Source organism: Numenius arquata, chromosome 3 (assembly GCF_964106895.1).
Source record: "Numenius arquata chromosome 3, bNumArq3.hap1.1, whole genome shotgun sequence".
Classification (NCBI taxonomy): domain Eukaryota; kingdom Metazoa; phylum Chordata; class Aves; order Charadriiformes; family Scolopacidae; genus Numenius; species Numenius arquata.
In genome coordinates, this window is record NC_133578.1 from 45,409,884 (window position 1) to 45,430,857 (window position 20,974).

Genomic DNA, 20,974 nt, shown 5'->3' on the forward strand with positions numbered 1-20,974 from the left:
GTTCCTCAAAAGAAGAGCACTGAGTTGGAATATGTTTGAAATTTGTATTTTAGGGATATGATTCCATAATTGCTGATCGTTCTGTCACTGGAGGTTGCACCCAGGGAATTTTTTAGACCTCTCTTTTCCTTCTCCATATTCACTGCAGAAAGGCAAAGAGTTTTGCCACTGCATTGTTTTTTTTCCCTGCCTTCTCTTGTTTTCCTCCATCTGTTTCTGCCTTCACTGAGCAGAAGAGATAAAAATTGTGGTGTTCACATCTAGTTTGAAGTAGTCACTTTGAGGTGATAATGACTGAGTAGAGAAATACCTGTCCCTAGCAATGTACTGCAGAAACGCTATTCCTTCTTCCCAGCCAAACATGAGGACGGTTTGAAGTTATCTGCTCTAGAGAATGGTCTGATTATATCTGTATGCACTATAGTGAGGCAAATAAAGATGCCTTGAGTATAGATGCACTGTTTGTTTGCATGAATTTAGCTGCTTCTCACTCAAGTTCGCTTCCAGTAGGAAGATTTCTATTAACTGAAATGAGTATAATCATTTTCTTGTCAAGTTTTCTGTGATGGTTTTGTGAATACATTGAATTTTGCCAGTTAGGTTTCAGAGAGAGTGAATAGTAAGGATATTGGGTGAAAGTAAAAAGATGAGTGGTAGGCTGATGCTGCAGTAATTTTTTCATTGCCAGTTTATATCTGGTGTCAGTGCTGTTAGCTTGCCTTTTTGAAGATTAATCCTTACTGATATATTTGTAGAGCATTCTGATTTAATAGATAAGTGGGCAACCAGGAAAACAACAGGCTATGCTTTTTATACTTCTGGTTTCCTTGTTTATCCTTCTAGTCTTTCTCTGCTCTTGCTCCAGTTTGAACAAGCTATGTGGAGTTGATCTCAAGTTATCCTGCTAGCAATCTTCCAGTCCATTCTGGAATCACACTGGCCTTTTTAGGGTAGTGTCACAAAAACACTCCATAGTCATTCAGTGGTCAGTGGGCATCTGGGGCTCTTTTACATGCAGAGTTTTCCAACTTATCTGTTGTATTTTTGTTGCTGGTACCTAAAAGGTGCAATGTACTGAGTTTTTCTGTTTTTCTCTTTCTTATAATTCAATTTCTTGTATGCTGCCCTGTGAACTTTGTACCTTTGAGCAGTTTTTCAGTCTCTTTATGCCCACTCTCCTGCCTGATGCTTCTCCCCTCCATGCTGGCCATTGCTCTCTCTGTTTTAGCCAAGATTTCACCCTCCCCTAATACTCCATTGTAATTAATAATCTTCCATGTGGAACCTATCAATGCTTCATTAAACACTATGCTGATGATATATCCTACCTTTCCTTTATTTGGACAAAAATAATGTTACCATAGAAAGATGTCAGATTGGTCCTGGTACAGGTCTACTCATCCTGAATCCATCTTGGAGTTCACACACAGTATCTTGATCATAGAATCATAGAGTGGTTAGAGCCGGAAGGGACCTTTAAAGATCATCAAGTTCCAACCTGCTGCCGCGGTCAGAGACACTTTCCACTAGAGCAGGTTGCTCAAAGCCCCATCCAGCCTGGCTTTGAACACTTCCAGGGATAGGGCATCCACAACTTCTATGGGCAACCTGTTCCAGTGTCTCACTACCCCAATCATAAAGAATTTCTTCCTAATATCTAATCTCTTCCAGTTTAAAACCATTACCCCTTGTCCTACCACTACACTCCCTGATAAAGAGTCCCTCCCCATCTCTCCTGTAGGCTCCCTTCAGGTACTGGAAGGCAACTATGAGGTCTCCCTGTTGCATTCTCTTCTCCAGGCTGAACAACCTCAACTCTCTCAGCCAGTATTCACAGGAGAGGTGCTCCATCCCTCTGATCATCTTCATGGCCCTCTGGACTCATTGCAACAGGTCCATTTCCTTCTTATGTTGGGGGCCCCAGAGCTGGACTCAGTACTCCAGGTGGGGTCTCAGAAAGACGACGGAAAATATGGGCCCCCTCTGGAAGGAAATGGGAGACCTGGTCATCCAGGATATGGGCAAGTCTGAGGTACTCAAAGACTTTTGCCTCAGTCTTCACCAGCAAGTGCTCTAGGCACACCGCCCAAGTTGCAGAAGGCAAAGGCAGGAACTGGGAGAAAGAGGAACCTCCCACTTTAGGAGAAGATCAGGTTTGAGACCATCTGAGGAACCTGAAGGTGCACAAGTTTGCAGGACCTGATGAGATTCATCTGTGGGTCCTGAAGGAACTGGCAGATGAAGTTGCTAAGCCACTATCCATCATATTTGAGAAGTCGTGGCAGTCCCATGAAGTTTCTGCTGACTGGAAAAGGGGAACCAGAACACCCATTTTTAAGAAGGGAGAAAAGGAAGACCTGGGGAACTACAGCCTGGTCAGTCTCACCTCTGTGCCCAGAAAGATCCTGGATCTGACAAATTTGGTGGCCTTCTAGGATGGGGTTGCAGCACTGGTCGTTAAGGAAAGAGCAAGTGATGTCATCTACATGGTCTTATGCAAAGCATTTGACACTGTCCCTCATGACATCCTTGATTCAAAATTGGAGAGATGCATTTGACCGATGGTCCACTTGGTGGATAAGGAATTGGCTGGATGGCCATACTCAGAGTTGTTGTCAACGGCTTGATGTCCAAGTGGAAACCAGTGATGAGTGGTGTTCCTCAGGGGTTCGTACTGGGACCAGTGCTGTTCAACATCTTTGTGGGAGACATGGACAGTGGGATTGAGTGCACCCTCAGCAAGTTTGCTGATGACAGCAAGCTGTGTGGTGCAGTCGACATGCTGGAGGGAAAGAATGCCATCCAGAGGGACCTGGACAGGCTTGAGAGGTGGGCCCATGCGAACCTTGTGAAGTTCAACGAGGCCAAGTGCAAGGTCCTGCACCTGGGACATGGCAATCCCAAGCACAAATACAGGTTGGGCAGAGACTGGATTGAGAGCAGCCCTGAGGAAAAGGACTTGGGGGTACTGGTTGAGGGGAAGCTCAACATGAGCTGGCAATGTGCGCTGGCAGCCCAGAAAGCCAACCGCATCCTGGACTGCATCAAAAGAAGTGTGGCCAGCAGGGAAAGGGAGATGATTCTGCCCCTCTACTCTGCTCTGGTGAGACCCTACCATAACTCTATGTTTTTAGCCATCCTCTTACTATTCAAATCTGTGCATTAGATGGCATTTTTATGGATAATCTTTTATAATTATGATTGTAATAATCACTTACCGGTAAATATAATTTTTCAGGAAATCTCAGTAATGTTCTGAAACATTGCCACCTTGTGGCTTGTAAAAATTCATCACCTTTAGCAGTGCTTTTTCTTGTACTTAGTTGGAAGAAAGGACATAGCAAATTTTAATCTAAATTAATTCACTAATGAAATCTTCTGTCTGTGTTTTCCAGCTTATATGAAGTATAAATGAATCCCAGTAGTTGTTCTTCCATGCATTGCATGGAGCCTTTTTTCTCTCATTTTTTTGTTTTCCTTACAGCAAATTAAAATGGCTGTTCTGTGTAATACAGGGATGACAGAGACCATAAACCCACTAAGCAGTAGCTTTTAAAATTATGCAAAAGTGAACTTATCAAGATATAATTAGTTAGCAGGTGGTAATATTTAGGATGTACTTTGGAATCCCAGGTGACTAAGTAGAAGCTGAATCTCAAAATTATATAGATGACTCGACTTTGAAAGACTCTTATCGATATTTTATATGCATATCTGATGCTTGTCTTGTCCAGGGGAAAAAGTGCTTTTTAAATATAGTGGCACTTTCCATTTAAGTATAGCAATAACTAAAGAAGCTCTGTGGTAGACTACAAAAATTGGTGGGCTAGATTTAATATTTTGTATTGTAAAAAACATTGTAGATTAGATGATCAAAATGCTCCCTTCTTTTGTGAGCTTCTTTTCCCATTTGTCACCATTGTTGGAGTGTTAGTAAAACAAACATATATATTCATATTTTATCAGCCAGGAAACGAAGGTACCAACCTTGTTTTTGTTAGATGCTTCTTTTTTCTTTCCTTCTTTTTAAAGTCCCTAAACTGCGAAAAGCAGTGGACAACAGGCATGCAGTCTATCCTGAATAATGTTGTTCCGTGTCAGGGAGTGTGAGAAAGGACAAGGATCTGTAGTGCCATCAACAGTTACTGCTTTCCCCAGGATGAGCTTGGGAACCCGAGCCCCATTTTGAGCATTCTGTAAGCAACAGTGCAGGAGTAACCTGTGAAGCTGACTAAAAGAGACTGAGTTGCATCCATTACAGTCCTGTTCTCATGGGACTAAAAGACATGCAAAGCAGTTAATTTTTATCTCAGGACCCTTCATTAGGTCCAGACTGTAGTTTCATTCTCAAAATGAATTCCACTAGATATGCCTATACAGTAGGATGAGAGGACAAGGGGCAATGAGATTCAAAGAACCAGAGAAACACGAGAACCCTCACCTTTGGAGCAATGCCACAGCTCCTCTGGTTGCTTCTCTTCTGCATCTCAGAAAAAATGGCAACAACTCTTTCTTTTGATAGAATAGTCTGCACTGACTATAAATAAGATTTCCATTTTGTTTTTTATTTACCTCATATGATAATCTACAGGAATAGATTTAGTATGGAGAAGCACAGCAAATACATCCAGTTTATGGGCAGAAGTTGTGAAGGGTCACTCAGCTTGGGAAGTGAAGGCACTTGCCAGGCAATGGGAAAGAAAGCAGAGGATGCTGGCTGGGAACATTAATACATTTTTCTGCATTTAAGTCTCCTTTTCTGATGAAGAAAGACTAGGTTCATAAATGATTTACAACTTGCTGAAGGAATTTGAAAATGTATCACAGTCATTTTCCATACAGATGTCAAAATATATCATTATGTACTATAGGAATAGAATATGGTATTGGACTGGATAGTATTGTTTGGGGAGCTGCATAAAATGACTAAAACTCAAGGTAAAAATTTCAAAGGGACTTTGAGAAAGTCATAAGTGTTTGGAAGAAGCAGTAAAACAGGGAAGACAATGATTTTCAAAATGGGAGGGGAAGAGCATCTCCCATTTGGAGACAGGTGTAAGAAACGTATTAGGAACATGCCCTGGGGACTCCCATAAAAGTAGAGCTGGGATGTGGGTGGGAGAATCTGTCCAGGCCAGGGATGGGGATAGGAGAGGAAGTTCTGCTGAGAAGCCTCCAAACTGGAGAAAGCTGAAGAGACCGTTGGAACAGAACAGAGTGTGCAGATGATGGAAACTGTTGCTGCATTAGTGTCTGTTGTCTGCCTGCTTCTTTCCACTTCCCCACTCAGGAAAGAGAAATCACACTACTGCTAGCGGGTGCTGAGCCTTGAGCTCCCCTGCTATTTTAGAAGCCACACTTCCATGTAGTAAGGTGGTAGGATGGCTTCAGGCCTCCCCAGGAAACCACAGGCACCCTCCACTCCTGACCCTTTTACTATTGTCCCCCTTGGTACCCAATGGTCAGAAGGGACCTCTGGAAATCATCCAGTCCAACCACCCCCTCAAAGAAGGACTGCCAGCAACACTAGGTCTGGTCAACTGTGACTTTGTCTAGCCAAGTCTTGGATAACTGCAAGACTGTTAAAGTGTTTCTCCAGGGCCAACCTGGAGTCAGAATTGCAGTACAGGAGCTTATACTTGCAACTAAGGTTGAGAATGTTCAAAACAACAATTAGTTTTATAGGGTCTTTTTGGCCATTAACAATGGGAAACTGTTGTGTTTTTTTTTCCAAATTTCTCTGCCTTTGCATATCTTCCTTTGTTGTCATGTCCATAGTGGTGCTTGTTATTGAATAGTGCCAAGGTAACACTGAGAAATTCCTAATTGGCTTGGTATGCACATTTTGACTTACCGTGAAGTCAAATGAATGTTTGTTCCTTCTCTTATTTCTAGCAAGGCTTCATTGCTGCAGGAGAAAGAAATCTGGATGTGTCCTTTTCAAAAGTCACTAAGTCTTTATTAATGGTGCAGAAATCCTCATAAATAAGGATAAAAGAGTTGGCAGAGTCAGCCCAGTTTGGTGTTCCGAATCCAAAGCTAGGACCGGCAATTTAGAATACAAATTTAATGAAAAATGATGTGAATGAAGGAGATACAGATCCTCATTTGTCATTTTCTTTTCTTGGTGAGATTTGTGCAGGGAGTGCAAAATCATTGGCAGACAATTACAATCTCTGAAAAAAATCTTTTTTTTCAGCATCCAATTTCACTTTAGACCATGTTAATGCTGAGTGAAGATTTATAGCAGGAGAAGAAGAGAGTACAAGTTCCTAAAATAGCGTATGTTGGTCACAGGGCCAAGATTTAATTTTCTGGGTAGAAAACAGCTGTAATAAGCCTAAACAGTATTGTGGATCAGTGAGAAAGGTGAAAACGTGGAAAGATTTTTCTCTCTACTAGGGCCTGTGTTTTGGAATATGCCACATATTGAGGGTACCTCAATGCACCATCATTTATCACCAATAAGAAGGTCCGCAGCATGAGTGTTGTTTTATTCTAGTCAAAGTTGTTGCTAATTGATTAGTGCTCCCTGCCTCACTCTTTCAATTTTTTTCTGTCACCACCCATCCCTGTCAGAGGCCACAATCACTCAAGCATGAATGTCACCACAAATGTGACTGGCCTTGTCACTTGTTCCATTCAACGCATTATGCAGCCGTGCACATCTAGTTTTCCTTTGAGTCTGATTTTCAGATTATGTTTATAATCAGATCAGCCATACAGGAGCAAATGAAAAAAAAAATCAGACAACTATGGTAGGACTTGCTGAATAGAGATCCAGGCGGAACCCTTTCCCAAGCCTTCCAATGGCTGTATTTGGTATACATTCTTGCAGCTCCAAACCTTGAAGTCCTTGATCATTCCTTAGGCTGACCTGAAGGGGTCTTGCTTGACAAGATGAGATTTTGCCCAAAGTAAAAGCGACATTTCCTAGATGTTCTTCTAGAGTGCTAGATGCTGTCTTTCATTTATTTTCAGTGCTTCGATACTTTCCATTGTGGGGTTGTTTCTTACATTTTCCAGCCTCTCCTCCAGTGACAGTTACAGTCTCCTCCAGTTCTTTACAGCCACGATGCTGCTTCCCTTCTTGGCCTGAAAGGTCAGCGGTGGCTACTCTTTGAGAAAGCCATAATTGAGTCTTTCCTCGCTCGGTGAGTCTGAGGCTACTAACCCTCTTTGTAAAGACTCTATAATTCTTCCTCAGTAATCCATCCTTTTTTTTCTTTTTTTTTTTCTTTTTTTTTCTTTTTTTTTTCTTTTTTTTTTCTTTTTTTTTTTTCATCTCTAATGAAAAAAGGCAAGCCACTACAATTTGATATAGGATTTTCATAAGGTCTCTTCAGGTCTTGTAATAGTCAAGCTAACGTGTATAGGAATCACCATATTTGTAGCTTCCTTTAATACCTCTGACATCTGCAGGTTTCAATGCTGTCAAGTGCTGCATTCTGCTACTCTCGAATGCTACTTTCACATTAGCAATTGTTACTACTTCCATGTTTTCTGTGCTATTTGCCAGGCACTGCAGAAGTTATCTGTGAATTTTTTATTCCCATCTTGTATTGTAATTGTGTTTACAGGCCACAGAAGAACTGTTCAGTCAGCACTGGCCTCTGTCAGAGTCTGTCAGTATAATTTTTATTTGGTTGTTTGTCTGTTTGTTTTAGTCTAACTTTCTAGGAAAGAGAAGCTGAAACCCCACTCTTTCTCCATAACCACTTTGGAATTTACTTGTCCATTTCAGCAAAACGGCAAAGATCTTGTTTAATATGCTCACTTAAAGAGAAGTTATAGTGAATATTTAGTCCTTATCAGACATCATAAAATTGGCATCCAGGATAATACTTATGAAATTCCAGCATCCTTTGGAGTTTATACCATCTTAAGCACTAGAGAATTTAACCATCAGTCCAAATTTCTCTCTTGTGTGGATTGTCTATTGTCTGATAGGTGGTCAGCTCATTTTACAACCTCAGTATATTTCAGTTAAAACAGTGAGAATGTAAAACTGCAAGACATAAGTAGTGGGTAACACAGCTTTGTAAGATCCACTGTTGACGAAACTATTTGTTTTGGATTTTAACCCAGATTTTGGGTTACCTAAATATAATTCTCCTGCAGAGATATAGGCATACTTAATTAAATTAACATAAAAATTATAGTAATTAACCATTCTTACCAAGATCTGAGGCTGGTTAATCTGAAATTTGTATATGCATAAGCTGTTAAAAATATTTAGTTCTATCATATTCTTTTCAATATTCTCAGTATACATATGAGAACAGTAGGAAATAGCCTTAGTTAATGATCTTTAGCCTCAAGTCCGCATGAACTGCCACAAACATATGAAGGAACTTTAGTCTACCGTAAGTACCAGGGCAGTTTTGCAAAGTTTAACTTATTACTTGCTGACATAAATATCCAGTATGTCTTCTTCTAGAAGAAACTCTAAAATTAGAAATTCCTTGAGTATTATTTGGTGGGTTTGGCGATTTTGGCTGGTGAATGTGTACAACACAAAGCACTTGTCTCAGTGTTAATTGTTGCTCCATATTTATTTAATGTCATTTAAATAAAGGGAGGATGTGGTTTGGCCAGGATCTCCACTTCTCTCATGTCTCGCAGCTGCTATTATGGTGGCTCTCGATCATCAGATAACAGAATTGCAGAATAGTTGAGACAGGAAGGGAACTCTGTAGGTCATCTCGTCTGACCACCCTGGTTTCCAGGATGGGCTGCTCCATCACTTTTCCAGGACTCAAGGTGAAACTGATTGGCCTCTAGTTCCCTGGGTCCTCCTCTTGTCCTTCTTAAAGATAGGAATGACATTTTCTTTCTTCCAGTCTTCAGGCACCTCTCCCAGTCACCATGTTTGATCAAAGATTACTGAGAGTGGCTTTGTAATGGCATTTTCCAGCTCCCTCAGTGCTTGTGGGTGATGCCCATCAGGGCCCATGGATTTATGTATGTCCAGTTTGTTTAAGTATTCTGTGACCTGATTCTCTTCCACCGAGGGTACATCTTCCTTGTTCCAGACTTTCCCCATGTTCTCTGGAACCTGGGATTCCTGAATCAGATCAGATGTGAATTCATTCAGACTGTTGCCATGGCTGAAGCTGTGAGATCTGATGGATAAGCTTGAAAGTGCATTTTAAATGGCAAGTGTTTTCTGTGTGAAAATAAAGTGTCTCAGGACACCTTACAACACCTAAGAACACCTGCTGCAAGTTTTCCAGATGGTACCTGTGAATGTGCCAGAGTGTATTGAAAAACTACATAGGCCTTTATAGCCAATATTGACGAGATCCAAAATGTTAGAGGTCCTTTTTATGCAGGTCAATGACCCATGCTAAAAATCTCTCTGTGGATATAGCAAGAAGAGACTTGTTTAACCAGAGGTTTGTACTGATGCATTCCATTAATGAACAGACATTGCCACACTGGAGGAGATGCCATTGAAACTGTAGCTCTATTACTGTTCTGCTGATTCAGACTGTGGATAAATCTATCATCCACTCTCACTGCTTAATTACTAGCTGTCATAGTCCTTGTAATGTAACACTTTCATTAGATTCAGAAATAGGACACACAAAAGGATAGCAAATCATCCTGGGAAGTTTTTCCCAGACAGATAAATGCTACTAACAATAAAGTAAGTTGTTATTATTAGCATTGTGCTGTTAATGAAAATTATGGACAATTATCTGCTTTTGAAGCTGGCTCTTCCCTGTCTGTATAGTGTTTTGATAATTTTTTTTTTTATTTTTTTTTTTTTTAGTGCAGAAGACTTTAAAAAAGACACCCACACAGGCTGCAGAAGTTTGAGATAAACGGTTCATATTATTTATGCAGTGGAAATTCTCAGGAAGAAGACTAGATTAGGGAAAGATTGTCTGGTTTGCTGGTTTAAAGCTTTTGAATAACTGGCATACACTACACCTCAAAACTGATGTTGTTTACATTTTCTTTTAGGAACGTCTCTTGATGAGTCTTTTGCCCAGGAATGTTGCAATGGAAATGAAGGAAGATTTCCTGAAGCCCCCTGAAAGGATTTTCCACAAGATTTACATTCAAAGGCATGACAACGTTAGGTAGGATTGACGTAGAACATGAAATAATTTAAAGGAGAGAATATTTAGTACATATACAGAGCCATGCAATTGCAGTCAGGTCTTAGAGAAAAAAAAAAAAAAAAGAAACTAGTTTTGATTTGTGAAGATTTGTCATTTATGCAGAGGAGGAAGACTTCATAGTCTTCTCAGAAGATAATGGTGAATCAATAAATGGCTTAGAATAGTAGTGCTGGGAGGCAGACAACTTTTTTTCAAATGAGTAGTCATTCTTTCTGTAGTGTATTACATTTTGGATGACTGGGAGTATTTATTTTGCATGGTAACTTTCACACATTTATAACTTCCTGATAGTAAGATAAATTATTTTTAATGCAATAGATTTTCTAGGTGATAGCATGGAAATACATGAAGAAACTGTGATGTAAACTTAAAAAATGTGTATCTGTCCCCATTATATGAGCATTCCTCCACAGAGGTTATCGACTGAGGCTCAATTCCACTTCTTGCTCTTGCATAGTAACAGACTGTTGTGCAAGTGTGGTTGAAGTGCATTCTCATTTGATATTCTTTGCATCTCCCCCCCAAAAAAATCATTAAAGGCCTTGTCTGAACAGTGTTCTTTTATCATACTGCCTCTGCCTACTTTTTCTTCAAGTGCCTTGCTTCCACACCAAAAACAGTGTCAGAGGTTTACTTGGTGCCACCCTTGCACTAAGCAAGGTGCAGGCTTAATAAGTGATGCTGCAGAGCTGCCTTGAATTGCATCGTGTACTCCTGTGGCAAAGGCATAAACCCCCTTAGCACCTCCTCCTGTCCCTCACCCACTGGTAAGTTTCTTCTTTTGGGGTTCAGTCTGTCTCCCATTGAGCTGACTATTATTTCCAAGGACCATTTCCCAGTGACTAAGTTGTTGCAACTAAAAGCATTCATCAGTGAGGGAGTCAGGGATGACTGTGATGGGAGTGTTTAGAAGACTGACAAATTAGGTCAGTTTTACAATGTAAAATTAAATATTGCTGAATTTATTAATTAGCAGCTGACTTGTTGCTAATGGTTAAATCTTAGATAATATTGATCATCATCACTACGAATACAAAACTCTTGGTATTTAACAATCAATTTACAGTACCCCAGAGCTGACAATTCAAAGTTAGCATTGGTGGTTACAATCTTTGGTGGTTCTCAATTGTCAAAGTCAGGCTTGAGAGCTCCTCAAGGAGAGAATTCAAGATTGGAGTGGGTTGTCTTCTTCCTTCTCCAATTTTTCTTGTTTATACCTCATGCTTTTATGCTTTTGCCCCTCCAACATCATTTGTATTTTTTTTCTTTTTCTTGCCAGTCTTTCATCTTTGGATGATGTCCCGTCTATTTGCAGTCTCTAGTGCTTATCTTGTATGCTGCCTGTCAGATTTTTGTTGCTTGGGTGCATTTTACTATATATTTTTTTTTACTATATTTACTATATTTGTTTGTCCCTTTGGTGATCACATTGCTTATATACTTATAAAAATTGTGTCTAGTTATGCCATCACAGTGCTATGAAGAACATGTACACTACTATTGGTTGCACTTACATTCAGGTTCAAGGCAAGCCGACAATAATGATATCCTGGCTGCTGCACTTATACCTTGTACGTGTCACAGGCATTGGTTACAGTGTGGGTAGTCTTGCCGCTGGACTGGTTGACTATAATGCTTCTGAGTCCTCTCTTGTGCTGAGATCTTTTTGTGCTGTAACCTCAGGAGTAATTTTTTTTTTTCCTACGTGTAATGGTGTTTCACATGACCACCAAGGTTGCTGTGCCTTACTCACTGCTTTGATGTGGAGTTCAGAAAAGTTTTTGAACCCGAATACCCTGTCTGGAGAGGTGAATTCATTCTCTGACATTAAGAGGGTACTTTTGGGGCAAATGGAGGCAAAGAAAGATGGTCTCATTTTAATGACAAAGGAAAGATCCTCAGGGAAGAGATCTGAAAACAGGACACCTCACCATCTGTACTGTAAGAAACTGTATTACCTTTTATTTCAGTAATGCAGCTATTGTATTAAAAAAGAAGATTGGGGGGGGGGGGGGGGGCAGGGCATAGTGTCCCAGTAAATACCCAGTGATCTGTTGCTAGCAGGTCCCAGTAGATGAGAGTTTCACCTCAGGAGCTATGTGACTGCAGATCTGAGGGATGCAGGGGAACTCCCTGCAGGTGCCACCCTGATACCAGTGTGGAGGACAGCACCACAGCATCCCTCCAGAAAGTGTTCCTGGTAGTCAGTATCAATAATAAGATGTGTGGTTTACCTTTTAAAGAAAATAAAACAGTAGTTCAGTGCTACACCGGGCAGACCTGAGAAGCCATTCCCATATTCTCATGACCCTCTTCACTCCAAGTAGTTCTGTAAAACACAAAACCAGTTGTTATTATTTAACAGTTCTGTTAAAACAAAAACAACAACAACAAAAAAAAACCAAAAAGCCCCTCGATTGTTATAAATTCCTGGAGTTTTTAACCCCAAAGCTACACAGTGGAAAACTGAAAACAAGCTGTGCTTTTATCTTTCCTATCACAACACTGTCTTTTTTTCCCAGCAAATATCTGGAAGTGTCAGAGCATTATCATCCAGAAAGGATAGGCTGGAGGTAGGCATGCAATTGGTAAACTGCATGATTTTTCCACTCCTCACCTATTAAAAAAAGACAAATAAAAAAACCAAAAGAAAAACCCCAACAATAAAAAAAAAATCACCAGCAAAAAAATCCACATTTCAGTCTTCTAAATAGCTGCCTGAAAAAAAACCCAGATCTTTAAGCACCAGATCTTACATGTGAAAAATAAGAGATTCATACAACTATCTTCTTTATCTTCTCCCAGAAAAACACAGGGGGATACATTACAGTGGAGATATATATATATAAACACTGCTATAAAAAGTGAATGATGGACTGGGAAAAGTTAGTGGCATATTTCATACACCATGGCAACAGCCCTGGTTTATCACTTATTTGGTAAATATTATATCAACTATCAAATAGTTGTTGAATGGCTGCCTGCAACTGACTGCACCTCCAAAAAGAAACGGAAACACACCTCTCCATGTTGAGGGCACAGACCTAAGTGTTGTATCACACTTCAATGAGCTCTTCCCAGATCTGTAGTAAAAAGGGGAATTTATTTAGCTCACAGGTAGCTCTCTTCAGTTAGAAATCATTTCAGACCTCCATCCTTAGTACCCAGTATTTTGTTTTTCTTTCTGCAGTACAAAACATTTAACTCCTTCAACATCAATTGAAGATTTCTGTGTGGAGAGGGGGCCAGTTCAAAACTTACTTTATATTTCCATTTGAGACTGTTCTAAGGGCATCAGTGAAGGGCCCATAAAAGAGCATGAATAGATGGCTTCCTATGCAGAACTGACAGTGCCATCAAAGGAACTGCAAGGGCCCTGGGAACTCTAGTGGTTTGTGGGGAAAACCCCTTTTCTCTTCCAAAATGCTCACATTTAGCAAATGAAAAATTCCTGCTAAGGAAGACATGTACAAGCTTTAGGAGAAGCTTGGTGAAGGTCTGTTATAAAAATTTACCAAAAGTGCCAGAAGTGCAGGGGAAGACTGAAAGCTTGAACCTTCCATGTTCCTCCAATGCCAGAGCTTGAACTTTCACAATTTAGTTCCAATAGAAGCAGATCCTTTATACAATGTTTGTGCTTACTGCTTAAGCTTTGCAGAAACAAATACTGACAGTCCACGTTCTGAAATGTTTTTTAACCACTTGAGATATTTTTCTTTTTCTGTAACTCTTTATTTTTTATTTACCTTTTATATTTTTAAATTAATTTCTCTGAATATTTTGTTTATGTCAACTTTTTATCACCTTTATTTGCATTTTTTCCCTTCCTTTTATTTGATTTGCCCTAATCCAGTTTTGTGGTGGTTCTGTAATTTTTTTTTTGCATTATTTGAAGATTAAGTGAAACATTTGGAAAGAACTGCTTTTTTCTCCTCTCTCACAATCCATTAACTGTTAACTTTTGAAGAGCATCAAAGCTCTCTGTTCAGCAGCAATTTTGTGTCAAAAGAAAAAGACCGCTAAGGCCCAAATTCACCTTACTTTTGGAAGTGAGATAATGGTACAAGAAAAGGATTTCTTCCATTCTGACCCTCTGTATGTGTTTGTGTCTGTGCAAAAAGGAACAAGAAATCTTTACCAGGCAAGTTTTATTATCTCCTGTGTACACTCTGTAAAGGACAGTGGTTAAAACAGAATATATTTATCTGTGGAACCTTCCCAAAGAAGAGGTCAAAAGGAGTCATAGAATGGTTGGAAGGGACCTTAAATATCATCTAGTTCCAACCTCCCCGTGGCCAGGGACACTTCCCACTAGACCAGGTTGCTCAAAGCCCCATCTAGCCTGGTCTTGAATTGTCACAAGGTGATGAAAATCAGTCCTTTGCCAACAAATTCTTCACTGTACTGATGTGCTGCTTCTTTTCCTGTGTTTTTTGTGGAATACTTGAATGATCTTGAAGAAGATACAATTTTTTTTTGTCAAAAAGGAAGAAATGAGGCTTTTTGTATATCTGCTACATTGTAAAGTCTTTGAACATAATTGCTGTACAGTAGGAAATGAGTGCATGTGTTTTAAATGGAAATAAACAACTTAGTGCAAGTGAAATATGCAAATAAGACATGCAAATACACATCCAAAATTATTATAACATGAACCCTATGAGGACACAAAATTCAAGCAACAGGAAGGTAAAATAATCACAACCAGTATAATATCTGTACCTCATGAGAAGGAAATAATCCATATACAGTTCAGGAACCATTTCAACACAGTATAGGTATAATCTCACTGGGGTCACCCCAGCCAAGGTCACTTCCCAACAGAACAGCTCTTCTCTAACGCTCAGAAGTATCGTTTGTAACATACAAGAGCCAGCTTTTTCCCCAAATTAGGTTAAGTAATGTAGGATTAATATTTCCTTTTCTTATCCCTTATCTGGCCCTACATGGTTGAGGAATTTATAGATTACATATATATGCACAGTGGCTACTGTAAAAACACACTACTCCTGACTTAATTTCTCCATGCAACTATAATTCAATTAAGTAATTTCAAGTTGTGTTTCAGCTCAAATATATGCCCTGTACGGAGCCCTCAACACATTTTGTTGTTTGTCTCTTTTGAAATGAACTTTTCCCACTCCATTAGGTATGAAGGAAACTGTTTCAACACATGCATGGATGAGGATATGGCTTACTCAGTATGTTAACAGACAACTTCTCACTACTCCATAACTCAAATAATGTTCAAGAGATAAACAGAAAATGAACATTGAGCTGCCACCAATTTCTTGAGCCTCTGGTACAGCAATTTCATTTTGATTAATTTTTACAAGTGTGAAATAGAACTGGCTGCTTTGTAAGAAGAGATACTAGTTTCAGGCAATACACTGCCTGATGCAAAGCTACCAATAAAAAGATTCCTTGTGGCCATTTAGAGGTTATTGTGACCTAGTCTGAAGCCAGAGCACAGTCTGCAGCTATTTATATGCAAATATTTCTGATCTGTCTTGTTTTCTAGACAGCAGTATAAGTCAAAAAATTTTTGAATTTAACTTACCCATTCCCACATTTTAAAAAGCTATGATGATGATGTCTATCATGGCTTTTGTATATAGGTTTACTGACCTAAGATTTCACAGTGAAGTAGTTTTCATGAATGATTATTTTGCAAAAACAACCTTCCCTTTGTTTTCAGTTTTAACAGCCCTCTTTAATTTCTTGAGAGCACTTGTTTCTTCCCAATTGCACTGAGTTATAGATAAAATTATTAATAATTTTCCCTTATGGTTGATCTTTAAGAAAAAAAAAAAATGACCCTACAGATTCCTTCCTGAGGCAGCATGTACCATTAAAACATCTTTCTTATTGTAAGTTGTACTCTAATTAAACAATTGTCCAACAAAAGTCCAAGTGGTAAGAAAAAACAGTGCATACAACCCCTCCTTATTTTGCTAGTATTTATTTATACAAGTGGCTCCATTGAACCAGCAGGACTATGCAAGTGCACAAAGCACATGTACGAGTGCTGTTAAAAGCAAACATTTACCACCTACCAGCTCTTAAATCTCTTGTGTAACTTGGCAGGATTTCTTTTTCTGAATGCCCCATAGAATGACATAGACAAGGGTTGCTCCATCAATACTCGCAGATGGGAGGCAGCTTAAATCCCTTAAACCAAGCCACAGGCTTTCCATGCTGGGTTTTAGCAGATGCAGGTTCCCGCAGTGCTGCGGAAGGACTGCAGTCACCAGGCAGGTGCTGGCTGTGCCTGCCTGCAGGGATCACAGGGGAGAGACGGGGAGGAAACAGGAATACAAGAGGTCCTGGAGGGATGACTCAGGGCTTGTTGACACAGAAATGCTCCAGAGAGTCAAGGAGTATGAGATAATAATGTATGTAACTTGTATGCCTGTACTGAACCAGCACAGCTCCTTGTTTATGACAGAGATGAGAGAAATGGCTATTCATAATGCTTTCTTTTCTTTTTTTTTTTTTTTTTTTCTGAAATTGCTCACAGCAGTGTTGCTTTGCTTTTATTCAGAATTCTTATACCAGAAGCAGTTAGAAGTAGCTGGGGGTGGTGGTGCATATTTGAGTATCAAAGCAAATACTCAAGGTAACTTTAATAAAAGTCCTTAGGAAACCTTTGTTAAAAATTAGAATCACGGAATCATAGAATGGTTTGGGTTGGAATGGACCTTTGAAGATCATGTGTAGTCCAATCCCCCTATCATGGTCAGGGACATCTTTCAGTAGATCAGGTCGCTCAAAGACCTGACCAACCTGACCTTGAACAGTTCTAGGGAAGGAAGTGTTCTACAACAACATTTCTGCATTGATGGATAAGGGAAGAGAAACTGACATCATCTACCTTGACTTGTGCGAAGCATTTGACACTGTCCCACACAACATCTTTGTCTCTAAATTGAAGAGACATGGATTTGTTGGATGGACCACCGGGTGGATAAGGAATTAGCTGGATGGCCAAAGAGTTGGGGTCAAGGGCTCGATGTCCAAGTGGAAACCAGTGATGAGTGGTGTTCCTCAGGGGTCAGTACTAGGACCAGTGCTGTTTAACATCTTCATTGGCAACATGGATGGTGGGACTGAGTGCACCCTCAGCAAGTTTGCTGACAACAGCAAGCTGTGTGGTGCAGTCAACATGCTGGAGGGAAAGGATGCCATGCAGAGGGATCTGGACAGGCCCTTGAGAGGTGGGCCTGTGGAAACCTTATGAAGTTCAACCAAGCCAAGCACAAGGTCCTGCACCTGGGTCATAGCAATCCCAAGCACAAATACAGGTTGGGCAGAGACTGGATTGAGAGCAGCCCTGAGGAGAAGGACGTGTGGGTGTTGGTTGAGGAGAAGCTCAACATGAGCCAGCAATGTGCGCTTGCTGCCCAGAAAGCCAACTACATCGTGGGCTGCATCAGAAGACGTGCGCCCAGCAGGTCAAGGGAGGTGATTCTCCCTGTGTAGTCCACTCTGGTGCGATCCTACCTGGAGTACTGCGTCCAGCTCTGGAGTCCTCAACATAGAAGGAAATGGACCTGTTGAAGCAAGTTCAGAGGAGGGCCACAAAGATGATCAGAGGGCTGGAACACCTCTCCTGTGAGGACAGGCTGAGAGAGTTGGGGTTGTTCAGCCTGGAGAAGAGAAAGCTCCAGGGAGACCTCATAGTTGCCTTCCAGTACCTGAAGGGGGCCTACAGGAGCGATGGGGAGCGACTCTTTATCAGGGAGTGTAGTAATAGGACAAGGGGTAATGGTTTTAAACTGGAAGAGGGGAGATTTAGATTAGATATTAGGAAGAAATTCTTTACTCGGTGGTGAGAAACAGCTTGGAACAGGTTGCCCAGAGAAGTGGATGCCCCTTCCCTGGAGGTACTCAAGGCCAGGTTGGTTGGGGCTTTGAGCAACCTGGTCTAGTGGAAAGTGTCTCTGGCCATGGCAGCGGGTTGGAACTTGATGATCTTTAAGGTCGCTTGCATCTCCAACCACCCTATGATTCTATGATGGGCATCCACACATTCCCTTCCCTGGGAAGCTAGTTCCACTGTCATAGTAAAGAATGTCTTCCTTATCTAATCTAAATGCATTCTCTTCCAGTTTAAGACCATTACCCTTTTTCAGGTCACTACAGACCCTGGTAAAAAGTCTCTGTCTGTCTTTTTTATAAGTCCCTTTAAGTATTGAAAGACTATTGAATGTCTCCCTGGAGCTGCCTTTTCTCCAGGCTGAACTACGCCAACTCTCTCAGCCTTTTTTTCATGGGAAAGGTGTTCCAGCCCTCTGATCATTTTTGGGACCCTCCTCTGGACCCTCTCTATCTAGTCCATGTCCTTCTTATGTTGGGGGCCCCAGAGCCTGACGCAGTACTCCAGGTAGGGTCTCATGAGATTGGAGTAGGAGGGGCAGAATCACACCCCTTGACCTGCTGGCCACGCTTCCTTTTATGTGTCCTGGGATACTATTGGGTTTCTGGGCTGCAGGCACACAGTCCAATATTTCGTCCACCAGGTCCTTCTCCACAGGGCTGTTCCCGTTCCATTCATCCCCTACTCTGTATCCATGTTTGGGATTTCCCCAACCCAGGTTAGGACATTGCACTTGGCCTTGTTGAACTTAATGAGTTTCACATGTGTCCACTTCTCAAGCATGTCAAGGTCCCTTCTGGATGGCATCCCTTCCCTCAAACATATCAACTGCACCACTCTGGTGCCATTTGCACACTTGCTGAGGGTGCACTCACTCCCTCTGTGTCATTAGGAAGGAAAGAAATAGTCAAAAGAAAAACACTGCCCTTCAATGCTTACCAGTCTGTATTCACACACTAAGATACAGGTATCTATCATATGTCTGTGAAGCATACAGTCTTATACTAAATTTATGTGGATATTAGAAATTAGGCATGTTGTCTGTGTGTGGAGTGCCTAGCAGGAACTGTTCATTGGTAATTTTAGATGCAATTACTGTACACTGTGTTTGGAGGACGTTTTTTCAAGCTTTTTTGGAATAGTTATCTTTTCCGAAAGGTAGGTGAATTTCATTAAGAAAGGAGGAAGTATTCTAAGATTAGAGGGAAAGATGCAGTGCATAGCATCTGTAACAAGAAATGTTCTGTAACAAATGAAACTCCTTTGAAGAAATTTATTAGCAAATTTGGTGATTTCTGCAGTTCCAAGTAACTTCTTGAGATTATATATATTTCAAAATGTTTTGGACATACTTTTTGTCATTTAGTATTGCTGGTTAATAAAACAAGCCATTTCTGTATAAAATATTATCAATGAAAAAAATTAGGTAGCTTTCTGTCAGAAATAAGTTCATTTTCCTATCATATGTGGAAAGGTGACTATGCAAATGTTAGAAAGATAAGCTGTGTTTTCAGTGGGGAGCTTTTAAGCTGCAATCTAGCAATCAGTACATTTGCAAAAATGTTAAAACTAAAATGTTATTGTTCAAAAAACCAAGTAGTTTTAAGCTTATTTTATTAAATTAGAGTAAGACCAGTTGAAAGTTTCAGAAAATAGCCACAAGAAAGCTAGAGTCGGAACTGGATTTTAGCCTTGCTCTGGGAATGCTGTGGGAAGAAAGGCAATACTCACCCATTGCAGCTGCACCAAGCAGCAGTTATTAGCCGTGAGTGGAAGGTGTTGCTGGAGCAATGGGGGGTTTTAAGTCATGGAAAGGGTAACCACAGCTGTTACCTTGAGAGAGAAAACCAGTAACAGAAGTATGTCTTGCATCTCAAATAAAGCAATCAGAAGGAAAGATTTCAAACTAGTCTCCTGCTGCTGCTGTCTTGCACTTTAGTAATACTCTGTATATGTTTATCACCACCTGGAAGCAAGCAGGCAGCTTTAGGAGCAAGCAAACCTCTAACCCAGGACAGCACTGCACTGCTCCTGCAACACAATGGCATCCCACAGGCTTCAAAATCAAGACCAGAGCAGAAGTTTGACAAAGCTCTGCTCAATAATTGATTATTTTTCCCCTTAGGATTTAATTAGAATATTGACATGCTGTTGTGATGCTAATAACTTGTCTGTCTCAAAGCGAAAATGATTTAAGTTTTAAACAGATTACCCAAACTTCCTGATCCTATGAACTTACTGGTAAAATCCCAGTATGACTGAAAACTACAGGACAAATGCTGAATATCTCAAAGAGCACAGGATTGCAGACTTTTTGGTGTAGCACAGCAGCGAGGAGAATGATAGCTCCTTGGGGTCCCTTTGCTTAGTTGTGGGAGGAAGGAATAAGAGCATTGCTCAGCCCCTGGGCAATGAGGCAGCACCAGGCTCAGCACTGTAATAACTAGGTAGCCTTGCTAACCATCACATTTACATTGCTTGTCACGGAAAGCAGCGCTTGAATCGTGTGGTGGCTGTGCTGTTGAACAAGCAGAAGTAACCTTTGTCCTTTGCTTTCACTTTATTTCCACTTTCATCTCTCTTTAATAGCTGCAGTTTAACTGACATTGGGTTTTTTTGTTTTTTCATCAGAGCACCCCAATGGCATTGTTAAGATTTTTGTGCAATTAAAGCAGGGAGAGTCATATCCCTGAACGGTCGTTAAGAGAAACAATTGTTAATGGGTAGCTTCTCATTTCTTGTTTCTATATATGTTAGTATATATTTTTTTAAAATAAAATCACTTGGTAATAGCTGTGAAGTGCCCCTTAGTATACCATACTATTATGAGGTCTCTTTCATGTATAAATAAGCCCTAGTTTACTCTAGTTTAATCCTCTCTGAGGATGTGAACCTCCATGGCAATTAGCATGGCAATTTGCTCTTGAATGAGTGCATCTACAGAGGTGATTAATGTGCCTTA

General features: G+C 40.5%; 1 protein-coding gene across 1 annotated transcript in view; it reads left to right on the top strand.

The window, feature by feature from the left end:
• ADCY1 (adenylate cyclase 1) overlaps nt 1-20,974 on the top strand; it is a 155,006-nt gene that overhangs the window by 51,528 nt on the left and 82,504 nt on the right. Inside the window, exon 3 of the mRNA XM_074145330.1 lies at nt 9,973-10,091. Within this exon, the coding sequence (XP_074001431.1) occupies nt 9,973-10,091 (119 nt within the window). The remainder of the gene's footprint in view (nt 1-9,972; nt 10,092-20,974) is intronic.